At 37.8% G+C, this 27,271-nt stretch overlaps 1 protein-coding gene across 2 annotated transcripts in view; it reads right to left on the bottom strand.

Annotated features, from left to right (window-relative positions):
* The window catches only part of npas2 (neuronal PAS domain protein 2), a 117,504-nt gene that overhangs the window by 1,967 nt on the left and 88,266 nt on the right, over nucleotides 1–27,271 (bottom strand). For both annotated transcript variants that reach the window (XM_056457636.1, XM_056457637.1), the window contains exons 9-22: nucleotides 26,041–26,159; nucleotides 25,841–25,923; nucleotides 17,995–18,101; nucleotides 17,639–17,786; nucleotides 15,408–15,489; nucleotides 15,188–15,314; nucleotides 15,001–15,104; nucleotides 12,750–12,821; nucleotides 10,795–10,953; nucleotides 8,195–8,350; nucleotides 7,919–8,109; nucleotides 6,080–6,172; nucleotides 5,734–5,944; nucleotides 1–3,651 (exon numbers count right to left, since the gene is read on the bottom strand). The exon at nucleotides 1–3,651 is cut by the window's left edge and continues 1,967 nt beyond it. In XM_056457636.1, the coding sequence (XP_056313611.1) occupies nucleotides 3,475–3,651; nucleotides 5,734–5,944; nucleotides 6,080–6,172; nucleotides 7,919–8,109; nucleotides 8,195–8,350; nucleotides 10,795–10,953; nucleotides 12,750–12,821; nucleotides 15,001–15,104; nucleotides 15,188–15,314; nucleotides 15,408–15,489; nucleotides 17,639–17,786; nucleotides 17,995–18,101; nucleotides 25,841–25,923; nucleotides 26,041–26,159 (1,829 nt within the window). In that variant the 3' untranslated portion in view covers nucleotides 1–3,474. The remainder of the gene's footprint in view (nucleotides 3,652–5,733; nucleotides 5,945–6,079; nucleotides 6,173–7,918; nucleotides 8,110–8,194; nucleotides 8,351–10,794; nucleotides 10,954–12,749; nucleotides 12,822–15,000; nucleotides 15,105–15,187; nucleotides 15,315–15,407; nucleotides 15,490–17,638; nucleotides 17,787–17,994; nucleotides 18,102–25,840; nucleotides 25,924–26,040; nucleotides 26,160–27,271) is intronic.

Raw genomic sequence — 27,271 nt, 5'->3', positions numbered from 1 at the left:
GTCAGAATCAATAATCAAGAGATGACTTCACCGTAGTGAACACAGAGGGTTCACAACAAGATGTAAACCATTGGTGAGCCTCAAAAACTGGAAGGCCAGATTAGAGTTCTGAAAAAGCCTTCACAGTGATGGAACAACATCCTATGGACAGATGAGATCAAGATCAACTTGTACCAGAGTTATGGAAAGAGAAGAGTATGGAGAAGGAAAGGAACTGCTCATGATCCTAAGCAGTGAAGCATGGGGTTGGTAGTGACATGGCGTGGGCATGTATGGCTGTCCATGGAACTGGTTCTCTTGTATTTATTAATGATGTGACTGCTGACAAAAGCAGCAGGATGAATTCAGAAGTGTTTTAAGCATTATTTTCTGCTCATATTTAGCCAAATATTTCAGAACTCATTGGACGGTCCTTCACAGTGCAGATGGAGAATGACCCAAAACATAATGCAAAAGCAACCAAAAAGTTTTTTAAGGGAAAGAAGTGGAATGTTATGCAATGACCAAGTCAATCACCTGATCTGAATCCGATTGAGCATGCATTTCACTTGCTGAAGACAAAACTGAAGGGAAAATGCCCCAGAACAAGCAGGAACTGAAGACAGTTGCTGTAGAGGCCTGGCAGAGCATCACCAGGGATGAAACCCAGCATCTGGCGATGTCTACGCGTTCAAGTATTAAAAAGTAAGTTTGATTTATGGTCAATATTCTGTACTTTTGGACCCTTAACAAGTGGGAGGCACATATAAAAACTGTTGTAATTCCTACAGTGTTCACCTGATTTGGATGTAAATATCCTCAAATTAAAGCTGACAGTCTGCAGTTAAGGCACATCTTTTTCATTTCATTTTAGATCTATTGTGTTGGTGTATAGAGCCAAAAATGCCAAAAATTGTGTCGATGTCCAAATATTTCTAGACATAATTGTATATAACATGTATTTTTAAATATTTGAAAAAACGGCCGTTTAATTTTTTTTGTCAATCATTGGAATTTCAATATATTCATATGTGTTCAAATGTTAGCTATACATTTCTATATAAGCCATAGATTTGCATATTTGAAATTCTATTGATTTAAAAAAAAAAAAATGAATGTCCATTTTTGAAATGTTTCGAAATATATGTTGCCTACATGTTATATTTTATATATATGACATATGAAATCCAAATATGAACTTGTATATCATATATGTTATTCGCATATATTTTCCATGTATCAAATTTCTATAGACTAAACTGGTAACTGATTCAATAGGTTTCTACCAGATAATCTAGTAACCAGCCAAAATGCTCCCCTAAAAAAAGTAAAATCGGACTCAAAAATAGTAGTGTCTCTCATGTCTATAGAAATAAAAAGCATTTGTGTTAGCCAATGATAATCTCAGAACAGCAGGTGATTAAACGAGAGGCACTGACACGTCATAATCTGTGCTGCTTGTGTCTAACCAGCATCTAAAACACAAACCCACTAAACATCTTCCTCATCTTTTCCAGTGCACTCAGGGGAGGCAGAACAAAACACTGAGAAGAAGCTGTTACGCCATTCATAAACCTTTGAGAAACAGTTCAAATGGGGACGTCAAAGAGCTCTCAGTAATGGGAAATTTGATATTAGAAGGTGTAAAAAATAATCTCTGGAGTGCTTCCGTTGAGTGTAGTTTGATCGGCAAAAGACATCTGATTTGATCAAAAGATTAGCAAACTCTAGACGTCTGCATGAAGACGTCACACCTGAGCACGTCTGGGACTTTCACACTTCCGTGACTGAAGGAATGTCAAGGATATTTCATACAAAAATACTTTTCGTTTTGATTCAAGCAGCACACTGGCTTTTACTAATATGAAGTTTTTCTTGCGAACACAAGAAAGCTTACATGACTAGAAACCAAACAAATCTCCTAGATAAATAAAAATTACACACATTCTGTTTTTTTGATTTGCATTGCACAACATGCAGAAGGGCACATGATTTTAGACTTTCTTGAACAGAAGTTTCTAAGTTTAAAAACAAATAAAATAATCAGCACCAGTCTTTAGATGTGCAACGCATGACAGGACAGAGGAAAGCGCAGCAAAGAAGAAATGATTTATGATTGTCATTTATATATATTTTCCTGTTTGTGTTTGTCTGAGTGTTCACAACATTCCAGAATATCAAGTTTTGCCCTTTGCCTGACACTAATGTGTCAACTCCCCAAAGATTAAATAGATTTTTTAAATAAAATAAAATAAAATGGAAAAACAATTGCTAATATTTGACTTCGATTTGTGGAACACAGTCGACGCAGGCAGATCAGAACCTTTTCATTTTCACATACCAGACATCATGATTGTCTTCAGTCATTCGAGCCGTCCTATAATTTTATCTTCATCTGTGCACAGTTAAACTGTAGCAGCACTTCAACCCATCACCGTGAAACAATCGCAAAGCCCCTCTTCTATGAAGCATTAATTAGACAGAGTTTCAACCCTGTGTAATACTGAAACTAAATATTACAGCACATCCATTGTGCTGACATTGACATCAAATCAGTGGAGTTTTACTGTGGACATGCGGACCACATGCACGTCTGAAAAAAAAAAATCTAAACCATTGGAAAACCTTCTCCTGAGGAGTTTCCTGGTTAGACGCCAAAATTGAAATACAACTATTGAAATCTGGTCATTCAGAACTCATCGTGTGGAGGAACTATATGTACAGTACAGTGAATCCAGAAACAAAGAGTAACAGGGTTTGAGTTGAACTCAACAGCAGGAAATTTTGCCCGAGTGCCAACTTTTAAATCGTTTACATTTGAAACGTACAATGTGATTCAAGTTTCTTTACGCTACTGTTAACGTAGCAACAGGAGGGGACTGAACCTGGTACGCACGTTAACAGGACGCCAAATTGATGTGTTTTTGAAATAGATTTGGGTCTTCACCGAACTGTGCCCAGCTCTTCCCTTCAGCACATGAAATATGATGAATGACAAGCAGTTGATTTGTTTGTGGGTGTTTTCTTTTGTAGAACGAGTGTGAGAACAGAACATGCGACAGCACGTGCAGCGAGTTTACGCTCTGTCAAGGCATTACTTGATTCATTGATTTGTCTATTGAAAAGTCTAGATAACGTCAACCAGCTGTAACATTACAAGCCTCCATGGCTTTCTGTCCTTTATCCATCGATCGATCGGAGCATGTGCTCGACTGCTGTGACCTCCGTCTCCTGGGTCACGCCCCCGTGGGCTCTTTCTACATATCCCAGCATCCTCTGCGTGCAGTCTGGGCCAGGCTGAGCCCTTGAGCCTTGTGGCGTTATCACCATCATATGCTGCCATGGTAATTTGAGGGACTTTGGCTTTCTCGATTTGGTTTGGCTCGGGACTGAGCCTTCCCCTGAGCCGAGAGAGTCCCTTCCCATCATACCTTTCAGAGCTAAACGCTCAACACGCTTTCCCAGCAGCCTCTTGGCTTGTCCCGTGGTGCGGGGCTACCGAGGGAGCATGTTTCTGTAGTCTGACAGGTTGCCAGACTGGGAGTGATGATGCTGCTGTTGCTGCTGCTGCTGTTGTGGCTGTACATATCCCACAGTGCTTTGCTGTGGAACACTAGGGGTGTGGAATAAGGCCTGAGTGGGAGTGCCGTGAATCAGACCCTGAGGCTGCATCTGAAGGAGACAAACCGAGAAAGTTCATATCAATCACACAATATGGCAGGGGGTGTAAATCTCAAGGCCAATGGGTCAAATTCGGCCCCTATTAGGCTAGGCATGGGCCGGTATAAGATTCTGATGATATAATAACCTTGGATCAAACTCAAAACTGCACCGTTCAGGTTCATAGCATGCTCGTCATACATGTAGCTGATAAGTGATTTGTCTTTCAAATGTTTTCTGAATTGTGGGCTGACCAGTAGCGTTTGATTTGAGTGGTCCTGTGCTGCAGGAAATACTGTTGCCATAAATAAATAAAATTCTTGTCTTTCACAACATGTAAACAATCAAATAAAATCTAACTTATACCTTAGCGGCAGTATAACAGAACATTTTTGCAGTTTTAAAACTGTGCTTTAACCCAAATTGCGGTAAACTTGAAATCGGTTATCATACCATACTTACCCCCCATATTATTTTATGTGCCCTGAGAAAGCATATGATTCACACCAAATACAAATGTTAGTATTTGCATGAGTAGTACTGGGTGGTGTGTTTGACACAGAATGCGCGACGTATTTGCTGCAAAGACATAGAATTCACTTTAATCACGTGTTCAAGATATTCAACTTGAGCAGAAAATTGCACTTGAGCGAAAAGCATCCCGCAAGTAATCTAGAATGAGTGACACTGTGCTTCACCTTTATAGTGAACCCAGCATTAAAATAAACATCCATGCAGCTTTGTGTCATATATTGACTATAAACTAATCTCCCATAATGCATGTTTGTTTTAATATTAAGCTCAAAATCATTTGTTGTTCCATAGTTCTGCTTCTCTCAAACATGACAAGAGTTTGAAGAAAGCTAATGACTTGTGTCTAATGATATACTCAACGGCCACTTTATTAGGTACACCTTACTAGTACCGGGTTGGACCCCTTTTTGCCTTCAGAACTGCATTTATCCTTCATGGCATAGATTCAACAAGGCACTGGACATATTCCTCAGAGATTTTGCTCCATATTGGCAAAACAGCATCACACAGTTGCTGCAGATTTGTCGGCTGCACATCCATGATGCGAATCTCCCATTCCACCACATCCCAAAGGTGCTCTATTGGATTAAGATCTGGTGACTGTGGAGGCTATTTGAGTGAACTCGTTGTCATGTTCAAGAAACCGGTCTGAGATGATTTCCAATCTTCTATTGTCTAATTTAGGTGAGCCTGTGCGAATTGTAGCCTCAGTTTTCTGTTCTTAGCTGACAGGAGTGGCATACAGTGTGGTCTTCTGCTGCTGTAGCCCATCCACCTCAAGGTTGGACGTGTTGTGCATTCAGAGTTGCTCTTTTGCATACCTCAGCTGTAATGAGTTGCTATTTGAGTTATTGTTGCCTTTCTATCAGCTGGAACCAGTCTGGCCATTCTCCTCTGACATCAACAAGGCATTTGCGCCCACAGAACTGCCGCTCACTGGATATTTTCTCTTTTTCTGACCATTCTCTGTAAACCCTAGAGATGGTTGTGCGTGAAAATCCCAGTAGATCAGCAGTTTCTGAAAGACTCACATCAGCCCGTCTGGCACCAACAACCATGCCAAGTTTAAAGTCACTTAAATCACCTTTCTTCCCCATTCTGATGCTTGGTTTGAACTGCAGCAGATCGTCTTGACCATGTCTACATGCCTAAATGCATTGAGTTGCTGTCATGTGATTGGCTGATTAGAAATCTGCATTAATAAGCAGTTGGACAGGTGTACCTAATAAAGTGGCCGGTGACTGTATGTCTGTTTTGTTACTTTGATGGAGCAATGCAAGTTAACCTGATAAATAGATTCATGTTAAAATAACCCAGAGAAGTAACATCTGTTTTACATTTTTACAAATAGATGTAATAATTTGTTACTTTAATGTGCTATAATGAAATAAACAGACAATAATTTAAAATCACTCAACGGATTAGTAATGTTTACAGGTATAACAGACCCTTTGATGCTGCCCTGGGTCAAAATGAGTTTGACACCCCTGCAATATGGCAATATTCAATTTATGACTAAAAACCGTCAAATCATAATGGATGAATTTAGTGTTTGTTTACCTGAAAGAACTGCTGAGGCTGCTGTAGTGGCAAGCTGTGTGGGGCAACCGACGGGTGAGTCGTGTAGGTGGGTGTGGTCTGATGCGTGATGAAACTATTATGGGGGATCATGATTGGTGAGGTGAAGACGGGGGAGGGGACTAGCACAGCGTTACAGTTCACCTGCTGCACAGGGAAGGAAGGAGCCATCATCTGCTGCTCCAGAGGATATCTGAAACACCACCAAAAACAACAACATTAGTGTAAGGAGAAAACCACACTGCTTTTGTTAAGAGAGATCTTGCAACTTTAGCAAATGACCATCTACTTTTTTGAAAAAGAGGCCATCATGCTGTCACACACTCACTTGGTTTGTTGAATAGCTGAAGTGCATTGGGAAGACTGGGGCCCCCCATTGCTGTCTTGTACAAGTGTTTGCATTGGCTGATTTAGCAGCATCCTATCAAGCAGAAAACATCACATGTAATGCAGTGTTGTGCAGAACAATCAGTATCTGTTTTAATCACTGCACCCGCATTACAATCTTGTCTGGTTTTGTCCAAACACAGTTACCATGTCCGCTAATATGAGACTTCAGGCTTTTTTTGTAGTTTGTTTTAGGCCCCGTTAACACTAATATGTTTTATTTCTAAATCAAATAAGTTTTGCTAAGCTTACGTCTTCCGTCAACACTACCCTGGAGTTTTTGAGCCCTGAAAATGGAGTGTTTTGGAAATGCTGAAGAGGCTGTTATCTTTTTAAAACACTGCTGTTTTGTGTCAGTGTCGATTGGGGAAAACCGAGACATCTGAAAACGAAGGTGTGGCCGTAGACATTCAATTGGAGCTTTTTCTCAATATCAAGTACACAAAGTTCAGTCTTGCATCCTCTCCTTGTTCAGACTTCACAAGTTTGATATGGAAAACAAACTCCAGAGGACACGTTGGGTAAATCCTCAAAGGTAACAGTATAATTTATAACGTCATTCACATCACCCTAACAGAGTCTGTGTGGTCATGTGATGTGCGTTTTCAGCGGTATAGTGTGGACGGAGATCTTTTCAAAAACACAAGGTGAAACGTGAGTGTGGACATGGATTATTTTCGTTCTGAAATGCTTTTATATAGCCGCGAGTGCTTCACTCCGCTTGCGCGCCCATATTGGAATATATTCTTACACTGGAAATAACGAACTTGCATTCGGAAAAGCCCCGATATGTGAATGGCCCGCTGCTATAGTTAATCTAATGTGCGTGCGTATTAGCCTCGGTATAAGCTCGGAACTTTAAACTAGCGCACAGGTGGCATAACTTTGTTTAATTGCAGCAGTTTCGTTCCGTGCAACAGGAACGCGGCGTAGAGAAGCCTTTACGATTAATTAACTGTGACGAATTAAAGCGCAGTTAATAGTGAAATCAGCTAATCGTTGCATCCCTAATAACGATATCAGTGCAATGATCAAAAGGCCTTTTCTTCAAACATATCCAAATGTTTTCGGCTGCCTGCGCCACTCGCTTAATGTCAGATGACTTACTCTGCGCAGCCTTTAACTGCAGCTCGTGCTGCATTGAACAGTCGCACGACACTTCATAACAATAGCGGCTGGTTTTCGGCTGAACTAAATTTATTTCTGATGTCTCGGTCACACTAATTGGAGGGCTGGAACAAATTGCCTCGGGGGCCAGGTTTGGCCTGCGGGCTGCCAATTGAATAGCCCTGCCCTACGTCAAGGAAATTGTGCCGAAACTGTGACAAATTCATGTGATCTGACCAGGGCTTTACTCTTTGAATTGTAAATTAATAGGGAACATGCATATAAAACTACCATGCAGCGACAAAGTGAATGAATGAAATGAAATTGTTGTGGTGTGCTCTTTTCAATGCTTGTCTGTACTTGTAATGAAAATTGTAAATATGTAATGCAGTGTGAGAGTTTATTTTCTGTATTTGGTTGCGCTGTAAATATCTAGTAATGTTCTGTATTTGGTTGTGTTTTGAGTATTTTCAGCACACGTGTTGTGAAACCGATGAAGAAATGTTCTTAATGTTCCTACTTCCGCATTTTCCTTATTTGTAGCTCATTGAGCAACATACAAAAACACAAATCTTTACTGACTGAGAAGAATGATAAGAGAATAAAAAAACTTGCAAGCAAATGGTCACGTCAGACCCATTCATAGACATATGTTTTATATTTATGCTATTACCGTAGCTGTCCGTCCTGGCTGTAGTCGGTGTGTGTGTTTCTTTGGCAGTGTGTGTCATGTTGGCTTCGGTGTCCGTGGTTGGGGGAGAACATCATGGGGTTGCTGTAGAAGGGTGTGGTCAGACTGGTGTGTGTCTGCATTGGAACACTGACGGCCTGCATGTGTCCAGTCTGAACCAGCCTCTGCTGCCCCTAAACACACAAGACAATCATTACTGTGAGCGTCTGGAGAGAGTCGCATGCGTGTCTGTGTGTGTGTGAGATGCATGATGTATACCTGAGTGGATGAGCTGTTGGGCTGTAGTGTGTGTGATGAATGTGAAACACAGTGTTGAGGTTTAGGGTGTGTGTTTTGTTGAGCCGGTCTGCCTGGACCCTGCTGCTGTGGACCAGAGCCAGCAAACTCTCCCTGTATCGGCTGCTGGAGTAACATCTGCAAACACAGCCATTCAAACACACACAGCGTTTTACTAATGGTGATATATAAAGTCAGAATAAGTTCCAATGCAATACTATTCTGAATGCCTTTTCAGATTTGCTTGGTTTTTGCAGTTATGTAGGATTATTATATTGCTACATTACTCTTTAAAATGTTGGGGTCAGTAGGAATTAATGTTTGAATGTGCCAGAAGTTCCTGCTGACTTTACGTTATGGCAGAGATGCCCAAAGTGCGGCCTGCAGGCCAAAGTTGGCCCATGGTAACCTTTGATTTGGCCTGCTATCCCATCTGAAAAGACAGGGAGAATGATGGGGAGGTGGTTGGGGCGAATGCCTTTGACAGTGATCGTCATTTCGAATTTAACGTAACCTTCTGTTACTTTGTTTTATTGCTGAGCTGCAAAAAAAGCCAAATGAAATTAAATGATTCAATTAAATACTGTAAATGAATCAGACAATGTAAATACTGTCAGCAAACCCCACAAGACATCAGCGAGCAAATCAAAGTAAGCTCGACTAGTGTATTCAGCATTGAACTTGAGTTATAAATGGGATTGTTTATGTTTTAATGTAATACATATATTATAAAATGTTCAAAATGATACTGGATTAGTCAATATGATTTAAAGCAACGTTTTCTAGTTATTTTTAAATATTACTTGGTATATATTCGGCCCACACCCCTCAATCAAGTTTGCTTTTTGGCCCTTATAGGAAACCCCTGCTTGATAGCATCATGACACATTTCCAACTGAGGGGCCATTTACAGTCAATGTTTCCAGCCAAAAACGGGAAACCTTTTATGCAGTTTGCTTGTTTGTTTACATGACAACAGCATTTTTGGCACTGAAAAAGCATTATTCTGAAAACCAGTTTCAAATTTAAAGTTTTTAAAAAACGTCCCCATTCTCATGTTCGTATAAACACCTGAAAACAAGAGTCTTTGAAAACAATGACTATGTTTATATGGACATCAGTAATTGAATCTGAATAGGACAACAATATGATTAAGGTGTTTACATGAGCTGATTTTGAATGTTCCTTTCATGATCCTGTTTTACATGTTATAGAACATAATTTGATTAACGTCATTGCATCATCACGCTATCCACATTTCCCCCTGAGTTTCGTGTAATTTTGTATGTTTCATTCTTAATTTGTTGACTTTAACTGCTGTTTGGCACTTTCACTTTAATTCAGGAACATTTCATGCATGCCCCCATGACAAACAAGATCACCATAGTACGTGTTTAGCTGGAGTCTAGATTCAAATCAAGCATTGGAATAGATTATATCTTCATACAAGTAATAACACTGTTTCTTCCAGCCCCTTGCGATTACAATATATTATTTGTTACTATAATATTAAAACTAATATAGAACTAGATTATTCATTTCTTAATTTTTATGATAAATATTTTTATTCACAAACAAAAATGTTTGAATTCGCAGAGTTTTGGGGGTGGGACGTTGTGTCGTGGGTGCCACCCTCACTATTCTTCTGGGTCGCCCCTATGGACATGCAGACCCTGGTCATTGCTGTTTTATCCATATTTATATTGCTCTGTTAAGTTACTATCACTGTTTCTATCACTGTCATTTTCCTGTGTAGGTTCGATTTTGTATGTTTGTAATTGAAGCATCAATTAAAAACACACAGTAATGCCGGTATCCATGACTGTCAGTGTTGTTGTTGCTCAAATGTATGTTAATGTGATTCATCATCAAGTGTGGATTTACTTCACATAACAACTATTAAACACCACAATAAATTCTATACTTTCCAGCACAGAGTCGCCAACTGCATGGTATCACTTCCTTATAGGAGCTGCTTACTAACAAGGTGACAGCCCCAAATACTGGCCTGGCATATGTTATACAGTGTTTTTGTTAATTAACACCGATATCTGTAAGCACAGATTGTTACTTTTTAAAAAAAAAAAAGGTAAACCTTTGCATGTTTGGCTACATCGTTGTCATGCAAACAACCTGAGAGGAAAAAAAAACATTTATTTTCAGATTTTAAATAAAAATGACGAAGGCAAACTATTTTTTGTTCTGTGGATTAACTAGAATGGACTGATTATTCACCTAAAGAACAGCAAATTGGGTCAATTTAGATTTCATGACAATTTGAGAAAAAATAAATGATTTGACTCGAAATTTAAATGATTGTTGTTCTAAATATGCCTGACTAGATTTTTATTATTTAAACTAATGATGAGCCCAATGGCATTTTAGTGGGTGTTGCCTGTAATTCATGTTCAAATGTATTATTGTCGTTTTTTTTTGCTTAGAAAAATATAAAAGCCATTCTAATGCACAGGCAAAATGAAAGCTTTGATGCCCACGTCCTGCATATTTTTTATTTTTTTAGTTAGATGCACTCTTTCTGACCCAAATTAGCCAAAGTGAGCTTGTGCTGCTCTGTGTTGTACCTGTAGGTTGGCGAGCTGCAGCTTCTCTTTAATGTCGTGCAGCTCTTGCTGTTGTGTTTTGATGTCGGCCTGTAGGATCCGCGTTCGCTCCTCCAGCTGCTCCTTCAGCTGATGCATGACACCTAACTGAGGCTGCTGGAACCCGTACAGAGACTGAGTCTGTAGCACACACACAACACAGAGAACACACTCAGGAAAAAGCATCCAGAGCAGACACACATGCCTCTTTCTCACCTTCTGGAAACTGAATTGCTCTCAAAACTGGTTATTGTTTCCACAGAAGACATAAGTAACTACATTGAAATAGCTGTTCAATGTGTAATGCAGTAGAGTCCAAATCAATTATCTTCAGATTTTGAAGCCAATATTACACATATACAGCCATGGAAAAAATGAAGAGACTTAAAAATGGCAGGTTTCTGATAAAAACAGATGTGCTGAATTCACTGGGTATGTGTTTGAGTAATAATTTGTTTTATTCTGTAAGGGTTTGATAATATTTTCTAACAATTGTTGCGTTCCAATTCGCATATTATCCATCCTTAATAGTACTTGAAAATACTAGTTCCCGAATGTTTTACTATTTCCAGTAAAAATTGTAAGTGTAGAATCATCCATACTGTAATGGCTGATATTCCCCACAGTACATTGTGCGTTCTTCTGGCTATATTCTTGTGATTAACAGAAGAAAGAAACTCAAGGTAGTTTGGAGGATGAGTAAATGATAACAGATTTTTTGGGGTGACCTATCCCTTTAAACATTTTCCATAGCTGTATATTTTATAGTAATCAATTTACAGAGTCAGAAAACTTTATTCTATATCAGGGGTGACCAAACTTTTCTTTATGAAAAGCCAAAAACCAAATTTGATTGGGGCTAGAGGGCCGGATGCAAATATAACTGCCATGGGTAATTTCCAAATTTATTTAATAAAGTTTAAAGATAACTAGAAAACAGTGCTTTATATTAACTAATACAGTGTAATGTTTTTTTTTTTTTTTTACATTTTACAATAAACTTACTACAGTAAAAACAAAAACAATCTCATTTATTATAACAAAATGGAGTTACACTAGTTTTTGCCTTGATTTGCTCGTCGATGTCTTCTGCATAGTCCTCTATCTGTTAAGTGACAGTATTTACATTCTAAAAAATCTGATTCATTTACAATATTTAACTGAAACATTTAATTTCAATTAGCTTTTTTGTAGCTCAGCAATAAAACACACCAACCCTCTCTATCATTCTCACTCTCTTCTAAGATGGGATGGTGGGCCAAATCAAAGGTTGCAATGGCCCAACTTTGGCCCGTGGGCCCTACATTGGACATCTCTGTTCTATGTTTTTACATAGGGATGGGCCGATAAACAATATCATATTGAATGGTGATAAAATTTATGTTGATGATTATATGCTCTGGACATTTTGACTCGATATTGATCCTACGTGCCAATCAAACAGCAGAAATGTGCAACAACACTCATCTTTAATTGTGTTCATATTAGAGATTCACCAAATTTTTCCTAGCTGAAAATTATCAGCCGAAAATAGGTCATGCTGCGTCACCCAGTATTGTTTCGTGCTCTCGTTTCACTTTCCTGCCAACAGTTTACTTTCCCGCCAGCCGCCATGGTTGGGATACATTTTTTTTAAAAAGTGGAAGCATTAAAAACTTATATCGAAATATATATTGTTACCGTTCAATATAGAAATTAATACTTGAGATTGCATTTTTGCCATATCGCCTAGCTCTATTATTACAGCAGGGGCTCCATCAGGTTTTATGGGTCAGCCCGAACTGACACTTCAAACAAGTGGAAAGATTCTAGTCTGCTCACCATAAGCTGTAAGATTACAACAAACGCTAGACTTCAGCTCTACTTAAGGATAAAGAGAAAGAGAGACAGGTGGGAAGGAAGAGAGGGAGAAGAGGGGAAGTTAGGATTGGACTGACCATGGCTGAATGCTGACTGCAGGACGGAGAGAGTGACGGGGGCTCTGAAGAGCTCTGTCTCTGAATCAGGGTCTGAAATACACAGAGAGAGACCACACAGTAAGAGACTTGCATGGTTTAAAAAGAATAAACAACATGACAATGCAAAAAATGCAAGAAGATAATAATGAAGGAAAACTAGTTTTGCGATTAGCTAAATATCACATGTAACTAATATGAAATTACAAGAGTTTAAAATATATCATTTTTTAAAGAAATCTAAATGTGAAAAAAGTGATTAAAAGTTAAGTTTACCCCAAATTTTTATTCTGTTATTAATTACTCACCCTCATGTTGTTTAAAACCACTGAGACTTTCATTCCTCTTCATAACAAAAGTCCAGAAAAAGAACCAAAAACTTTGTTAAAACATACAAAATGGTAAATATATCTTTGTTCTACAGTTGAATCACTGAAATCATGTGGAATGTTTTGAGAAAGTTCTTAGCTCCTTTTCTGAACTTTGACCATTGCTGGCTATGGAGTATGAGAGAGCTCTAGGATTTCATCTAAAATATCTTAAATTAATTTGTGCTCTGAAGTAAAGTTCTTAGAAGATTTTTTATGACATGAGGGTGAGTGATTAATAACAGATTTCTTTGGTTAATTAACCATTCATAAATATACAAAAATCTATTAAATCTGAAAATTCTGCTATTATTTTATCACATTAGTCAGTCCCTCCAGGATTTTGCAGGGACATTTTTTTACAGCCTAAAATGAAATTGACGGCTTGTCTCAAAACTTAAGGAAATATTTGGCAGTAAAATAAAGAAAAATCTTTTTCTGATCTTAAGAACCATTGGACTTGGAAAATCCTGCAGGGACTGCCTAGTGTCCATCTACTGCCTGTCTTACTTTTTTATACCACAAAAAGAGAAAAACTAAAGCCCTGTTCGCACTTGTGCATATAACCCATTAAATATAAATTCTAAAAGATGCCGAATCATTAAAAAATGGCACTGTACAAGAAGTGTCTTATGATACGATAGGACTTTATTTAAAAAAATCTAAACATAGAGGGCACTATTAAACACTCAGCGCAATAAAACACAAGACGTGTTTGGTGTGACTTATTGCTATTTTCAGACCAGAAAGTAATTTTCACGTTTTGCACCACGTTGTTTAATTAGAAAATCCATTTGTGCCACTTTGTGGACTCATGGGTGTGCTGCTCTAAAAAGGAGGTGTGTTAAGGCGCATTGTTGGTGCGTAGCTATTTTGAGAAACTGAAATCAACCGTGCGATTGATCGCCTAAAAGCTGCTCTAAAGTCCATAAATATAAAAACCACTACCTCAATGCCTCATCTCGGGGGGCTTTTTTAATTTCATTCATGACAATTTGCATTTGTATAATGTTATTATTATTAGCAGTATTATTTATTATATGCATATTTATATTTGTTTTAATAAAAACAAGTTTAGATTTGTCCACCTGTCGGGTTTTGGAGACGAATTCATCACTATATGGGGCATAGAAATAGGACGTGTGTTTGGATAGAATTCAGATTTTTGACCACACTTCGTTATTATTTATTAGTTTGCTGGAAATAAGAACTAAATTTAGGAATACTTTTGAAACAAATCTTTGTGCTTAAACTTATTATGTAGGCTAATGGATGTCTTCAGCAGAGTGCATTCAACGATTATCCTTATCCACGAAAGTAAAGGAGTAAAGAGTAAATGTAAAGTAGAATTGAGAAGTAAAGAGAATTGAGGAGGCTCGTTCTTTATCCTCAATGCAGATGGTCTGTTTAACTGTTTTCTCACTAGTGAAGCATTCAGTTTTTCCACTCACAAAATCAGCCATGTAAATAGCAAATGCACCATGGTGCGACGCAACTGACTCTTAAAGGGAATGGGAGATGAGACTCTGATTGGTTTAATGCACATTATGCTCAAAACACAGCCATAACTCATTAAGAGAATAAGCACAACCCTGTTAGACCATGCACCAGGGCGCAGAGTGTGTTTTTCCATCCTTAAAATAGCAAAAATGGATAGAATGTTTCATAATATTCCCGAATGTTTCCTATTTGGTTAGGTTTAAAAAAATGTTCTCTGCTCTTTTTTGCTTTTGAAACTACATTAACAACTATTAGTAACTCGCTTCACTCCAGCTCGCCCAGAAAATGTACACAAATACACCTTTTTGATAAACCAAGACTAAACAAACTAGAAACACAATGCTGAAATCCCTTTGTGTTTGTACCTTTGTTCCAGTGTGTGTCATTCTGTTGGAGCTCTTCTCTGGGCCGATGGAAGCAGACTGCCGGGATGACGTACATGCTTCTGTGTATCTCACCGATGAGTTCGCTGCACGCACAAACACACACACACATGCTGTCACATGACTTTCTAATGTGTACTTCTCCAAGTTGTTCTCTGTGTGTTCTTACATGCGGAATCTGATAGCGCTGTGTGTGATGATTTTCTGGAGCTCTGTGATGACACTGATCGAGCGCTGTTGATTCTGTCCCGTGTAGCTTCCAGAGGGGGACACATGTCCAAAAACACCTCCTGCCCCTACAAACACACATGACACATTAGCATCAAACATTCATACAAACAGAAAAGCTAACAAGTGTGTTTGTGTGTTTCTTGGGTTTCGTTTCATACTTTGATTGAGGATGTGGCCATATCTGATGAGCTTTCCTCCAATCCAAACTCTCTCCTTCTCTCCGCTCGAACTTCAGCATAACTTTGGAGAGAGAGACAGAAAAACATTTTGCTGTTTAATGTTGTATATGTACTAAGAAAAAGAATTGGATTGACTGATCCTCTTATGTGGTGTATTTAAGAGAATATGCTCAGTTTTCAAGGCCAAATCTGTAGTAACACACACTGACCATTAGATGGAAACATAGGCTAAAATACATCACGCTGTGTTTAACAGACTACATTAGCTGACAAGCATTAATGACAACTTGTGTTTTATTTTTGAAGTTATAAACAAGTGTTTGAGAGCATATGTAAGTTACAAATATTATTAATTAGAAAAAATATTTTAATATTTCACTGTCATTTAGCTAAGGTTGCTAAAGTTACATAAATGATAAAACTGAAATACTTTTTATTACTAAGGGGACAAAAAGTAAAAAGAAAAATGTACTTAAAAACATTTTCCATTTTCATTTTGTTAAATGATTTTTATTAATTTTATTAATATTTTCTATTCATCAATATAAATATTATATAAAATGACTGGAAAATAGACATTTTAAAAATAAAAGTATTCAATTTGACAAAAAGACAAAAAGAGTTTGAAAAAAAAATTAAGAAAAAAGCTAGTTACACATATTTACCATTTTAACTAAATAAACAAAAATAAAAAATATATAGACAAATTTATATGTAAAATCAAAAAATGCTCAACATTAAACTAAAATGTTAAAGGATTAAAACAAACATAAATATAAAATAAAACTAATCAAAACTGTTATTTGCTAGTTCCCATGGCCAAGTGGTCTTTCACCAGCCACTTTATTAGGTACACCTGTCCAACTGCTCGTTAACGCAAATTTCTAATCAGCCAGTGACATGGCAGCAACTCAATGCATTTAGGCATGTAGACATGGTCAAGACAATCTGCTGCAGTTCAAACTGAGCATCAGAATGGGGAGCAAAGGTGATTTAAGTGACTTTGAACATGTTATAGTTCTTGGTGCCAGACGGGCTGCTCTAAGTATTTCAGAAACTGCGGATCTACTAGGATTTTTCATGCACAACCATCTGGAGGGTTTATAGAGAATAGTCTGAAAAAGAGAAAATATCCAGTGAGCGGCAGTTCTGTGGGCGCAAATGCCTTGTTGATGCCAGAGGTCAGAGGAGAATGGCCAGACTGGTTCCAGCTGATAGAAAGGCAACAGTAACTCAAATAACCACTCGTTACAACTGAGGTATGCAGAAGAGCATCTCTGAACCAACACGTCCAACCTTGAGGCGGATGGGCTACAGCAGCAGAAGACCGCACCGGGTGTCACTCCTATCAGCTAACAACAGGAAACTGAGGCTACAATTCGCACAGGCTCACCAAAATTTAACAATAGAAGATTGGAAAAACGTTGCCTGGTCTGATGAGTTTTGATTTCTGCTGCGACATTCGGATGGTAGGCCTAGAATTTGGCGTCAACAACATGAAAGCATGGATCCATCCTGCCTTGTATCAACGGTTCAGGCTGGTGGTGGGGGTGTAATGGTGTGGGGGATATTTTCTTGGCACATTTTGGGCCCATTAGTACCAATTGAGCATCGTGTCAACGCCACAGCCTACCTAGTATTGTTGCTGACCATGTCCATCCCTTTATGACCACAGTGTACCCATCTTTTGATGCCTACTTCCAGCAGGATAACGCACCATGTCATAAAGTGTGAATCATCTCAGACTGGTTTCTTGAGTTCACTATACTCAAAAGGCCTCCACAGTCACTAGTTCTCAATCCAATAGAGCACCTTTGGAATGTGGTGGAACAGGAGATTCGCATCATGGATGTGCAGCCAACAAATCTGCAGCAACTGCGTGTCGCTATCATGTCAATATGGACCAAAATCTTTGAGGATTATTTCCAGTACCTTGTTGACTCTAACCCACAAAGGGTTAGGGCAGTTATGAAGGCAAAAGGTGGTCCAACCCGGTACTAGTAAGGTGTACCTAATAAAGTGTCCAGTGAGTGTATGTACATGTATATTAAAATTAAAACAAAGATGAAAATGAAAACTAATTCAAATTACTGAGTGAAGCAAAGCATTTTTGTTTATATGCTTATAAATAAGTGAATGTTCTTTCCAGTGTGCTTGCCATGCCCATACTTTCCATACACACATATAAATGCCGCTAGTGTGTGTTTTACCTGACCACGCTGTGTGTGCAGACGATGAACTCAGGTTTGGAGTTCCACTGGTGGTACGTGATGTAATAGTGCGTTTGCAGCCAGATCCACTGCTGTCCTTTAGTCAGGAACCGATAGTAACAAGACTTTCCTTTCCCACACTGCATCACTGCAATACACACAAACGCATGCACACAAACACACAAGATCAGCACTCTCTACAAAAGGCTTGAGAGCTTCTTACAAGGTCTTTCATCTTTCCTGGCGGGGCCATTTTCAGCTCCTCTGTGATTTGCACAAACAGGAAAAATTTCCAAGACAGTACATTGACCTAGTTTGAGAACGGAGAGAGCGAGAGCGGCAGAGATAACACTCACATTGTTTATGACACTGAGCAATCAGCTCCAGGTCATCCACATGGTAGTAATCATAACCCGAGGTCCCCAAAACCTCAAACGGCAGGTACCCGATGATAGGAGAGGCCCTGTGAACAAACACATACACACTTAATACATACTATCCCATTAAAACATGCACAAATACACATGCACAAATCGGTGGGGCAACTGTGGAATTTCTGATTTGTAACAAATCTGCAGATTGTTGTGGAACCATTTTGAGAGTCTAGGAGCTGAGAAATGAAGACCTAAAATAAAAATAAAACACCTTCTGAACTTTTATCTAAAGGTTACAATGAAAATCCAATTAGAAAAGCTTGTTTGGTAAACAAAGCTACTGTATGTCTCTCATAGAACACATCCCCTAAAAGACAGAAAATATTGTTTTACAAATTGTATTATAGATAAAAAAAACATTTGCATATTCAATAATATTTCTAAAACTAATTTAAAAACCTAATAAATATGTATGTACGCACATTAGCATAAGCCAAAAATAGATTGATATTGGAGCTTAAATATCTGAAGATCCGAGTATAGTCTGTCTGCGCACTGCAAGACAGGGGTGTAACATGAAGGGGCGTAACTTGTAGTAGAGGTATAACTTGAAGATATGAAGACCCACATGTCAAAACTATGTTGTTGGCAAGATGGCGCTGTACATCAGTTATTAACATCTAGACCTACTCCACATCTAAACCCAAACATCACAGTTAACGTCTACACCTTCCCCAACCCTAAACTCAACTATCAAAGTTATTAACGTCTATACCAACCACAACCCTAAACCCAACCATCATTTATTAATGTCCATACTAACCACAACCCTAAACCCAACCATCAGTTATTAACGTCTATACCAACCACAACCCTAAACCCAATCATCAGTTATTAACATCTACACCTACCCCAATCCTAAACCCAACCATCAGTTATTAACATCCATACCAACCACAACCCTAAACCTAACCATCACCGTTATTAATGTCTATACCTACCCCAAACCTAAACCCAATGATCACAGTCATTAACGTACAGCGTGAGTTGCGGAGACTTTCACATGCTCGCCATTGTACTGTTGCAACCACAGGGGGCGACAATTTGTTCAAAAGCTCAAAATGTTCTCTTGTAAGTATTTCCGCCATCTTGCCAACAACATCACGTTGTGACATCTCAATGGGATTCAATAGGATCTCGATAACTGCAAGTTACGCCTTTAACTTTCAATAAGTTTCGCCCCTTCATGTTACGCTCTTCTCTTGCATCCCGCAGACAAATACACTTGGAGTATCCGGAGAGTTTTCTTTTGATTTCTGCAGGTGCTATCAGTAAGCCCCACCCCTCAAACACAAATGATCCAATGGCAGTTGAATACCAGTTGCATAGGAACCGGAACTCAGACATATTTAGGTTTCAGCGCCATCGAGAATCATTGAAAGAGTTTGGTTTGTTGTTGTTTTTGCCACAAAAATAGCTTTACCATGTGCCTGGAATACTTGTAACACTGATTTCATGTATCACGAGAGGATGGGTAATGGAATTTATTTAAATGTCACTTAATTGTTTGGAAGATCTAGGTGTGTCAAAGTAACAATGCTATTGACTCTGCTAATGTCACCTAAAGTCATGTAGTAAAGTCATGTGGTAACAATAGCTAAAACAAAGCAAGACTAGTAAAGGGAGTTAAATGCAAATTGATTTCTATTCACAGTGTGGTTCATGAACAGTGTTGATCCTGTAATGTCATCTGTGATCGTGATGGCTTTCAGAAAAACACAATCAGAATAGTTTAAAATTTTATCCCAGCTCTTTTATGCTGTATATTGTTTTTTGGATAGTGAGCACATAAATTTGACACCAAACTAACCCACACACTGCCATGAAGTTATTGCATGTCTTATGAAGCAGATCGATGAGTCTTTGTAACAGAAATACTTTAAAACAGTGGTCTTAATTCCAGAAGGGCTGCAGCTCTGCATAGTTCAGCTTCAACGGCCTCCAACTCACAGCTTGTTAATAGTCTCTAGTAGTTTTGAACACCTTGATTAGTTGGATCAGCTGTGTTTGATTAGGGTTGGAACAAAACTGTGCAGAGCTGCGGCTCTCTTAAGTTTGAGACCTGTGCTTTAAAATTATAAACACCACTTCTGGTGATGTTCACAATGTGTGCAACGCATTTGTATCGGAAGCTCTGGAAATAGACACGTGAACCACTTACCACAGAAGATGACAACAAACAGGAAAAATAATTAGCTTGGCTTTACTGTATAATATTAGCCAGCATATTACTCTTACAATGCCGCATGCATGTGTCAATGTGTCATATGTCATGTGTCATCCATCCTAAAATGTTTTTGCAAAAAAACCACATCAATCCACTCCTTAAAACTTATGTTAACCCACTGGCAGTGTCTTGGTTAGTTAAATGAAGAATTCACACAGTTTTGGAAGTTTCAAAATAAAAGTCACTATCCAACACCATTATACAGCATGGAAGAGACGGATAATATTTAAAACTACTTCGACTGTGATCGTCTGACAAAGAAAAAAATCATATACACAGAGGATGGCTTGGGGTGGTTTTTGAGCTACTTTTTGGTAAACTATTGCTTTAAGCTTGTTGTCCACCATATTTATTTTCAGATCTTTTATATATTCCTCCAGGGCATATTTAAATCCTACATCAATGCTCCTTGATGAGAGCTGGTCCTTCTGTGTCAAAAATATCTCAAAAACATTTTGGGACAAGGTGACAGCTGTCATTGTGAGACAATTAGCAATGTTTATTTGTATGAGTTAGCAACAGTTACTAAGGGGGTGGGGCTTACTGATTGGCCAATTGACCCAAATTGCAAAGTGAAAAATGTTACATGTCTTTTAACACCCATTTAAACAGCTGTGCTTTTCCTCTTGAGGCTGAAGGAATGAACCATGGGGGCTCAGATTAGCCTGGTATGTGTTTGTGTTGGTAAAATAAGAGGCGCGCATGTCTAAAGAGTGAAGCGTCTGTGAGATTTGTTTGTTTTTAATGCTCAATGAGATTGAATTTATTTGATTAAATATACATAAAGGCAAAAGTTTTGCAATTTAATACTGGCTGTTTGTTTGAATACATTTCAAGATGTAATTTATTCCTGTGAAGCAAAGATAAATTTGTTCCACTGCTCATTATTTCTGTCATTATTACTCCTTTAGAAATCAATCAAATATGATGATTTGGAGCACAACAAACATTAATTATTATTATTATTATTATTATTATTATTATTATCAATGTTTGAAGCAGTTGTGCAGTTTAATATTTCTGTGGCAACTGTCAGTCAATCTAAAAGTGAAAGTTCAAAAGAACAATATTTTAAAAATGAAATTCTTTTTAACACTTTAGTTTAGGTCACAATTCACTGTATTAAACTATTAACTAACACTTCTTGCTTAAACTACAAACTACTAATTAACTGTAAGCTGCTAACTATAAACTACTAATTAGCTTTTTATTAATAGTTACCAAGGTATAAGTTGGCTTTATATTTTGGGTCAGATTAGGCATGAAGAATAAGATCATGCTTTCTAACTACTAATGAACAGTTAATATCTAAATAATAGGCATGTAATAAGCCAGTAGTTTGAATTGTGAACTAAAGTAAAGTGTTACCAAATTCTTTACTAACAAGACTAACTTCTGCATTTTTAAGCTACTATTCAAAACGTCAAGTACAGTAGCTAATATAAAAATACATAGCTAAATAATAAATTACAAATCTCAAGAGGATTTCCTGGTAAAAAAAATTCAATAAACCACATAGAAAAATAACCTAAACATCATTAGCCAACTATACTTGCAACTTCCATTACCAACATATTCAGAGATTCAGTGTTTCCCAGATCTATCATTCCAAAAAAACATTTGTGAAGAGCATTAAAAAGTATAGATCGTGAACTTTACTAAACGTAAACTAATAATCTAACCGGCGAACAATACAATCTATACAAACATTACATTCTGCATGTTTTAGTTTGTTACAAGATTTACAATGCATTTTTGAAGTGTGAGCATGTGCTCCTGCATCACCACAGAAATCTATTTATCTATTGTTATTTACAGCTGTCACCTTACATTATTTTGACATCAAGCATTTTAATTAGCAGATGTTCTCACTGCACACCTGCATGACAGTTCAGAACAAAGTTGTGACCAGCTTGAAATTTTCTCCAACAATGTATTATACTATAAATCCCCTTTCACATCAAGCCTCATAGCTATAAATATAAATAAAACAATAAATATATATTGTCCACACTGATGAAAGATAATAATCTGTTTATTTTAATTCATACTTTTCATTACCCTCTTGTAACCAGCAGATGTCCTGAGTGTGCTACTAGCGCATCTGACCAGTGAAGCTTGTTTCAATCCAACATAATGAGTTTAGCAATCATATTAGTCAGTATAGTGGATTAAAAACAACAAACTATTTTCCCCAGCATTTCCGATGGAGGAAACACCTGAGGTACTTTTATTTTTATACTTCAGTTTGCTAGCCTGCCATGCATAACTTCCATGTATTTTTATCTCACTTCCCAATGGTATGATCAATTGTATTCTAAGGTCATTATCTTTAAATAATCTTTGAAAAGAGGGCAAAAACTCAAGCAGTGCTTTTCCACAGTGTTGTTCGAAGTTTAAAATTCCATAAGCACACTATATTTTAATGAATTCTGGCTGGCAGTCTTTTGTTGGTTATTAGCTGAGAAAAAAATCCCAACTAGGGATGTAACGATTCACCCGACTCACGATTCAATACGATTTAGTCATGATTTTTTAACAAAATTATTCGAAACAAATTTAAGGTTAACAAGAGCCCTTTTATTTTTTTCTTAAATGCTGCACATTTTTTGCTAAATAATACATTTTCATATCTAAATATTAAAAACAAATTCCAAAGAAGACTTATTAATATAAAAAAACTAAAACTGTGACTGTGCTAGGATTTTACATTTTTAAATCGAACTATCAGCATTTCTGTTTTCTGGCATAAGCTGAGGTCTTTGCACATTGACGATGTCCCCTGCTGATGAAAAAAACTCTTTCACTGGGGACTGAGACGGCTGGTGTGGAGAGGAAAGCTTTTCCTAAACCAGAGAGCAGGGTGTATAGAGGTGGTCAATAGGCCCTCTGCTCCAGGGGTCTGGCCACTGGCAGAAAAAGTTAGTAATTGTAAAATTACTAATTATATAGTAGGATAGAGACAGAAGTTGAACATGATTATGAAGGTGAATAATTATTATTACTTGTATAATTAATTAGTATAAGTATCAGTGTGATACACTTAGGAAGAGATCATCTTGAACATTTTTAAATATTCAATAATAATAAGCAAATTATTAAAATATGCATCAACTAATTTGAAAAGGAGAGGGTAAAACAATCTAACCTAATTCTGTAACAGAACAACTTTCTCTTTCAGTCTGAAAAACATCTTCACATTTTCGCTATGAAAACACTGCTGCACCGTGTGATCTCCGTAGCACTCGTCAGAGCAAGCAGAGCTGCAAATCATCCAGTTCGCATGGTTTGGCTTATTAATAGTTTTTTATTTTGCGTATAAACATCTGTGATAGTAGTTTTTCACTGTGCTGACGGTTTATGTGCATCATATTCGTTGTTCGTTGTTGTGTTTTGTCTGGTGCACTTCACCACTGTCATTTTACTATGCCGCCCCACCTCTTGCTCGCTGCTGATGTGCAGGTAAAGCGAGTTTGCACCAAGCTGCAACCTCCCGCTCTCCCTCGTGAAGCTCATATGGAAGTAACTGAAACTGCAATTCATCGAAATTCCGCTAGTCCTGGCTTCATAATAGAGCACATTTCAATTAACCTCACTTTTAAAATGGGCAACTTTATAGCAGAAAAAAAAGGTGTTTACAGCCTGGTACAAAGAAAGATTTTGGTTCATATAGCTAATATTACCCTTCATGACATCTGTGAGGGGGGGTGAATTTTTTTTATAACTCATCAGGTTTGTTTATATTAAGTTATATTAAGTCTGCATAATTAATGGTGGGGCCACTTGAGTGACAGCTAGGTCTCGCTGGTCGCCGTAACTTTCCCTCAGCTGATTCTGGCTGATGAGCTGCTGAACTCGGCATATTCATCATATTTTTGTGTTGTTTTATGTGGCTTTACACAGTCAATTGCTTTTTGGAATTATTTCTTACAATTATCAGATGATATGGCATGCTATGTGCACTTAATTCTGCTCACAAACCATTCAAATGGACTCCATTTCCCAGGTGAGTGAAATTATATACTTGTATACCATCTCTATAAATGTATTTGTTTTATTTAAGATCACTTATCATTTATAATTTTCTTTAGAACTGTAATGCTCTCCAGAATCTGATTGATTAGCTGAAGGCTCTAGAACAGTCATCTGAAATGTTGTAATACAGTTTTATGCCTTGATTTCTTAAATAGCCTCGCATTTACTAACACAGACTATATTTGAAGTGTTTGGAAGTAACTCACATTTTCCTCCTCTAAAATAACTTCATATGAACAATGCTTATGGTAAACGAGTCGCAGGTAATGAAGTATTAAGAGTTTCTCCCAAAATAACCCTATCTAAGCAAAATGCTACAGGCGTCTGTAGCTCCGCTCATGCTCCGCCTCTTTACCCTTATTTGGTTACTCCTGGTTGGAGCGATGGCGTGCAAACAAAATGGCGGCAGATGGCCACGCCTACTTGTAGCTTTATTTGCGCTCTTAAGAAACCTATGGGTGACGTCACGGATACTACGTCCAAATCTTTTACAGTCCATAGTTTGTTCCTCTCTGTTTAAAACATGTACCGTGATTCACTCAACATTTATACCAGTTTGAATCGTCACATATTTGAATCGATTTTCAACCAGCTCAGGGTGAATCGTTACATCCTCAACCCCAACTATATCGTTTTTTAACATTTTTATCATTACAGTTGTGGTCTGATCTCTGCTGTTGTTTTACATTTAGAATACAAAACATCTTTAGATCTCTATCGTTATAGTCATTGTGCTTCCTGTGAACAGGCTTTAATAGTTCAGCAATAAGTCAATTTATTATTGGGCAAATGCACCAAAGATTAACACAGCTTTATTGGATGCATTTCCAGTTCAGAAAATGGTCTCAAAACAATATTTGTTTGTGAATCTCAGGCGGATGAATCTGCAAGATTTAAGCAAATAATTACAACTATAGGCAGGAAAATCTGTAACATTGACTGAAAGTGCAAGGAGTGTTTGGAAAATGACAATATTTTTGTTGCTCCAGAAATGACATATTTTCCCCTTTAGAGAGAGATAGAGAGCGTTTGACAAGACAGCCCGAATGTCCAATTATAGCTCTGTAGGGAACAGGACATCAAGTACTTACACACACACACACACACACACACACACACACACACACACACACACACACACACACACACACACACACACACACACACACACACGGTTATGTAACTCTCTGGGGGTCAGGAAGGCCTCCTGAGTAAATTGTCTCCATCTAGAAATTTATGAATGGCCACACAGCCGAATAAAAACATCACATTAAAATAGAGTGTGCAAAGTGATTCAAAGCACATGCTGAGCTGATGACACCCCTAGCCGTGCGTGGGACAGCGGAAAGCCTGAATGTGCAGATGTAAGTGGGTCAGCGGCTGATGAATGAATCAAACGCATGACATAATCAGGAAGAGCCTCCAATCAAACAGACCTAAAGGAGCATCGTGCAGAATCATAACAGCGGAGGAGTCGTTTGCATAATGGAGCAGCATTTGACTCACCTGTGATCTAAGAAGAGAAATTTCCATTCCAGACTGTGTCTCGATGTGAATTCATCACACACATCCTCCACGTTGCACAGATCCTTTAATAAACACACATACACAGAATAAGGCTGTCTGTTCTTTGAGGCTATGGTGAATGCGAACAGTGTATGTGTGTGTGATATTGAATTTGTGTGTATGTGAATGAGTGTGTTTACCTTGAGGAACTGAGGGGTTGCGAGTCTGACTGTGGCCACGAGGCAGATCTGCTCCTCTATTGAGGACTGCAGCGTGCGAGGAAACGCCAGCTCATAACCATTACATGAAGACAGAGGCACTGGAACACACACAAAAACAACACATACTGTTTCAAGGAAAACACTCTCAATGGACAGATAAATATTAACCCTTGTGTGCTGTTGGAGATGTTTTCATCTACTCTATGATGATTTTCAGTCTTAATTTGTCCACATCTTACTCTGTGTTCCAGCAAATGGAACAATTTTGGTGACAAATTGTATTTTGACAAAATTTTTGGGAAAATGCTTTGGAATTTGGAACTCAACAATACACTATGGGCAAATTTATTACCATTTGTTATGTTGATGGCAGTTTTTGCCGCATTGACTTCCATTATAATGACATTTTTTGATTGCAAACTAAAGCCATGACACCATATAATCATGTATTCTTGATTGTTGGTGGTTTTCCTTGTGGGGAAGAGGTAAAATTTGTCATTTTTACTGTTGATCATCAGTTAGTGTAAATAAGCTTAGTTTCTGGCTTTTAAATACAGTATAGTGTGCGTCTCCCTGTGAGAGAGTGTAAAAGAGACCTTTGCCCACTTACCTTGATATGTTTGAGGAAATAAAAAAATAGGCACCTCAGCTCTCAATACGTAGGAAAAATAGTATGTGTGTTTATGCACACACCATAATATGTTGTTTCACTCCATAGAACTCCATATAAAAGCAAGAAACTTTTTTTTGTACAGATCTACCTAACGGTTTAATGATGCCAACTGATGGTCAACAGTAAAAATTACATTTTACTGTGTGTGTGTGTGTGTGTGTGTGTGTGTGTGTGTGTGTGTCTTTATTATTTGATCATTTATAAACTAAATCTATATATTTTTATATAAAGCAAAATCTATATACACTACCTGACAGTCTTGACACCTATCCAGGTTTTAGGACCAACAAATAATAACTTACAGTTGATCATTTAGTATCAGAAGTGGCAAAGGCCTCTAGAATACGCTTATTTGACCAAAATAAAATATGATCATGACTTTTTCACTATTTAATTAGGACAGTAAGGTCTGACTTTGCTTAGACAAAAGTCTTGTGACTTAACAGTATAATATGTACAGTATAGAATATAAAGCCATGGTGCAGTGGAAAAAGAATTAATATTGTGTATGACTCCCATGACGACTGCATTCATACA

This window comes from Danio aesculapii, chromosome 5, assembly GCF_903798145.1.
Source record: "Danio aesculapii chromosome 5, fDanAes4.1, whole genome shotgun sequence".
NCBI classification, from domain to species: domain Eukaryota; kingdom Metazoa; phylum Chordata; class Actinopteri; order Cypriniformes; family Danionidae; genus Danio; species Danio aesculapii.
This window is presented reverse-complemented; position numbering and strand designations above follow the sequence as displayed.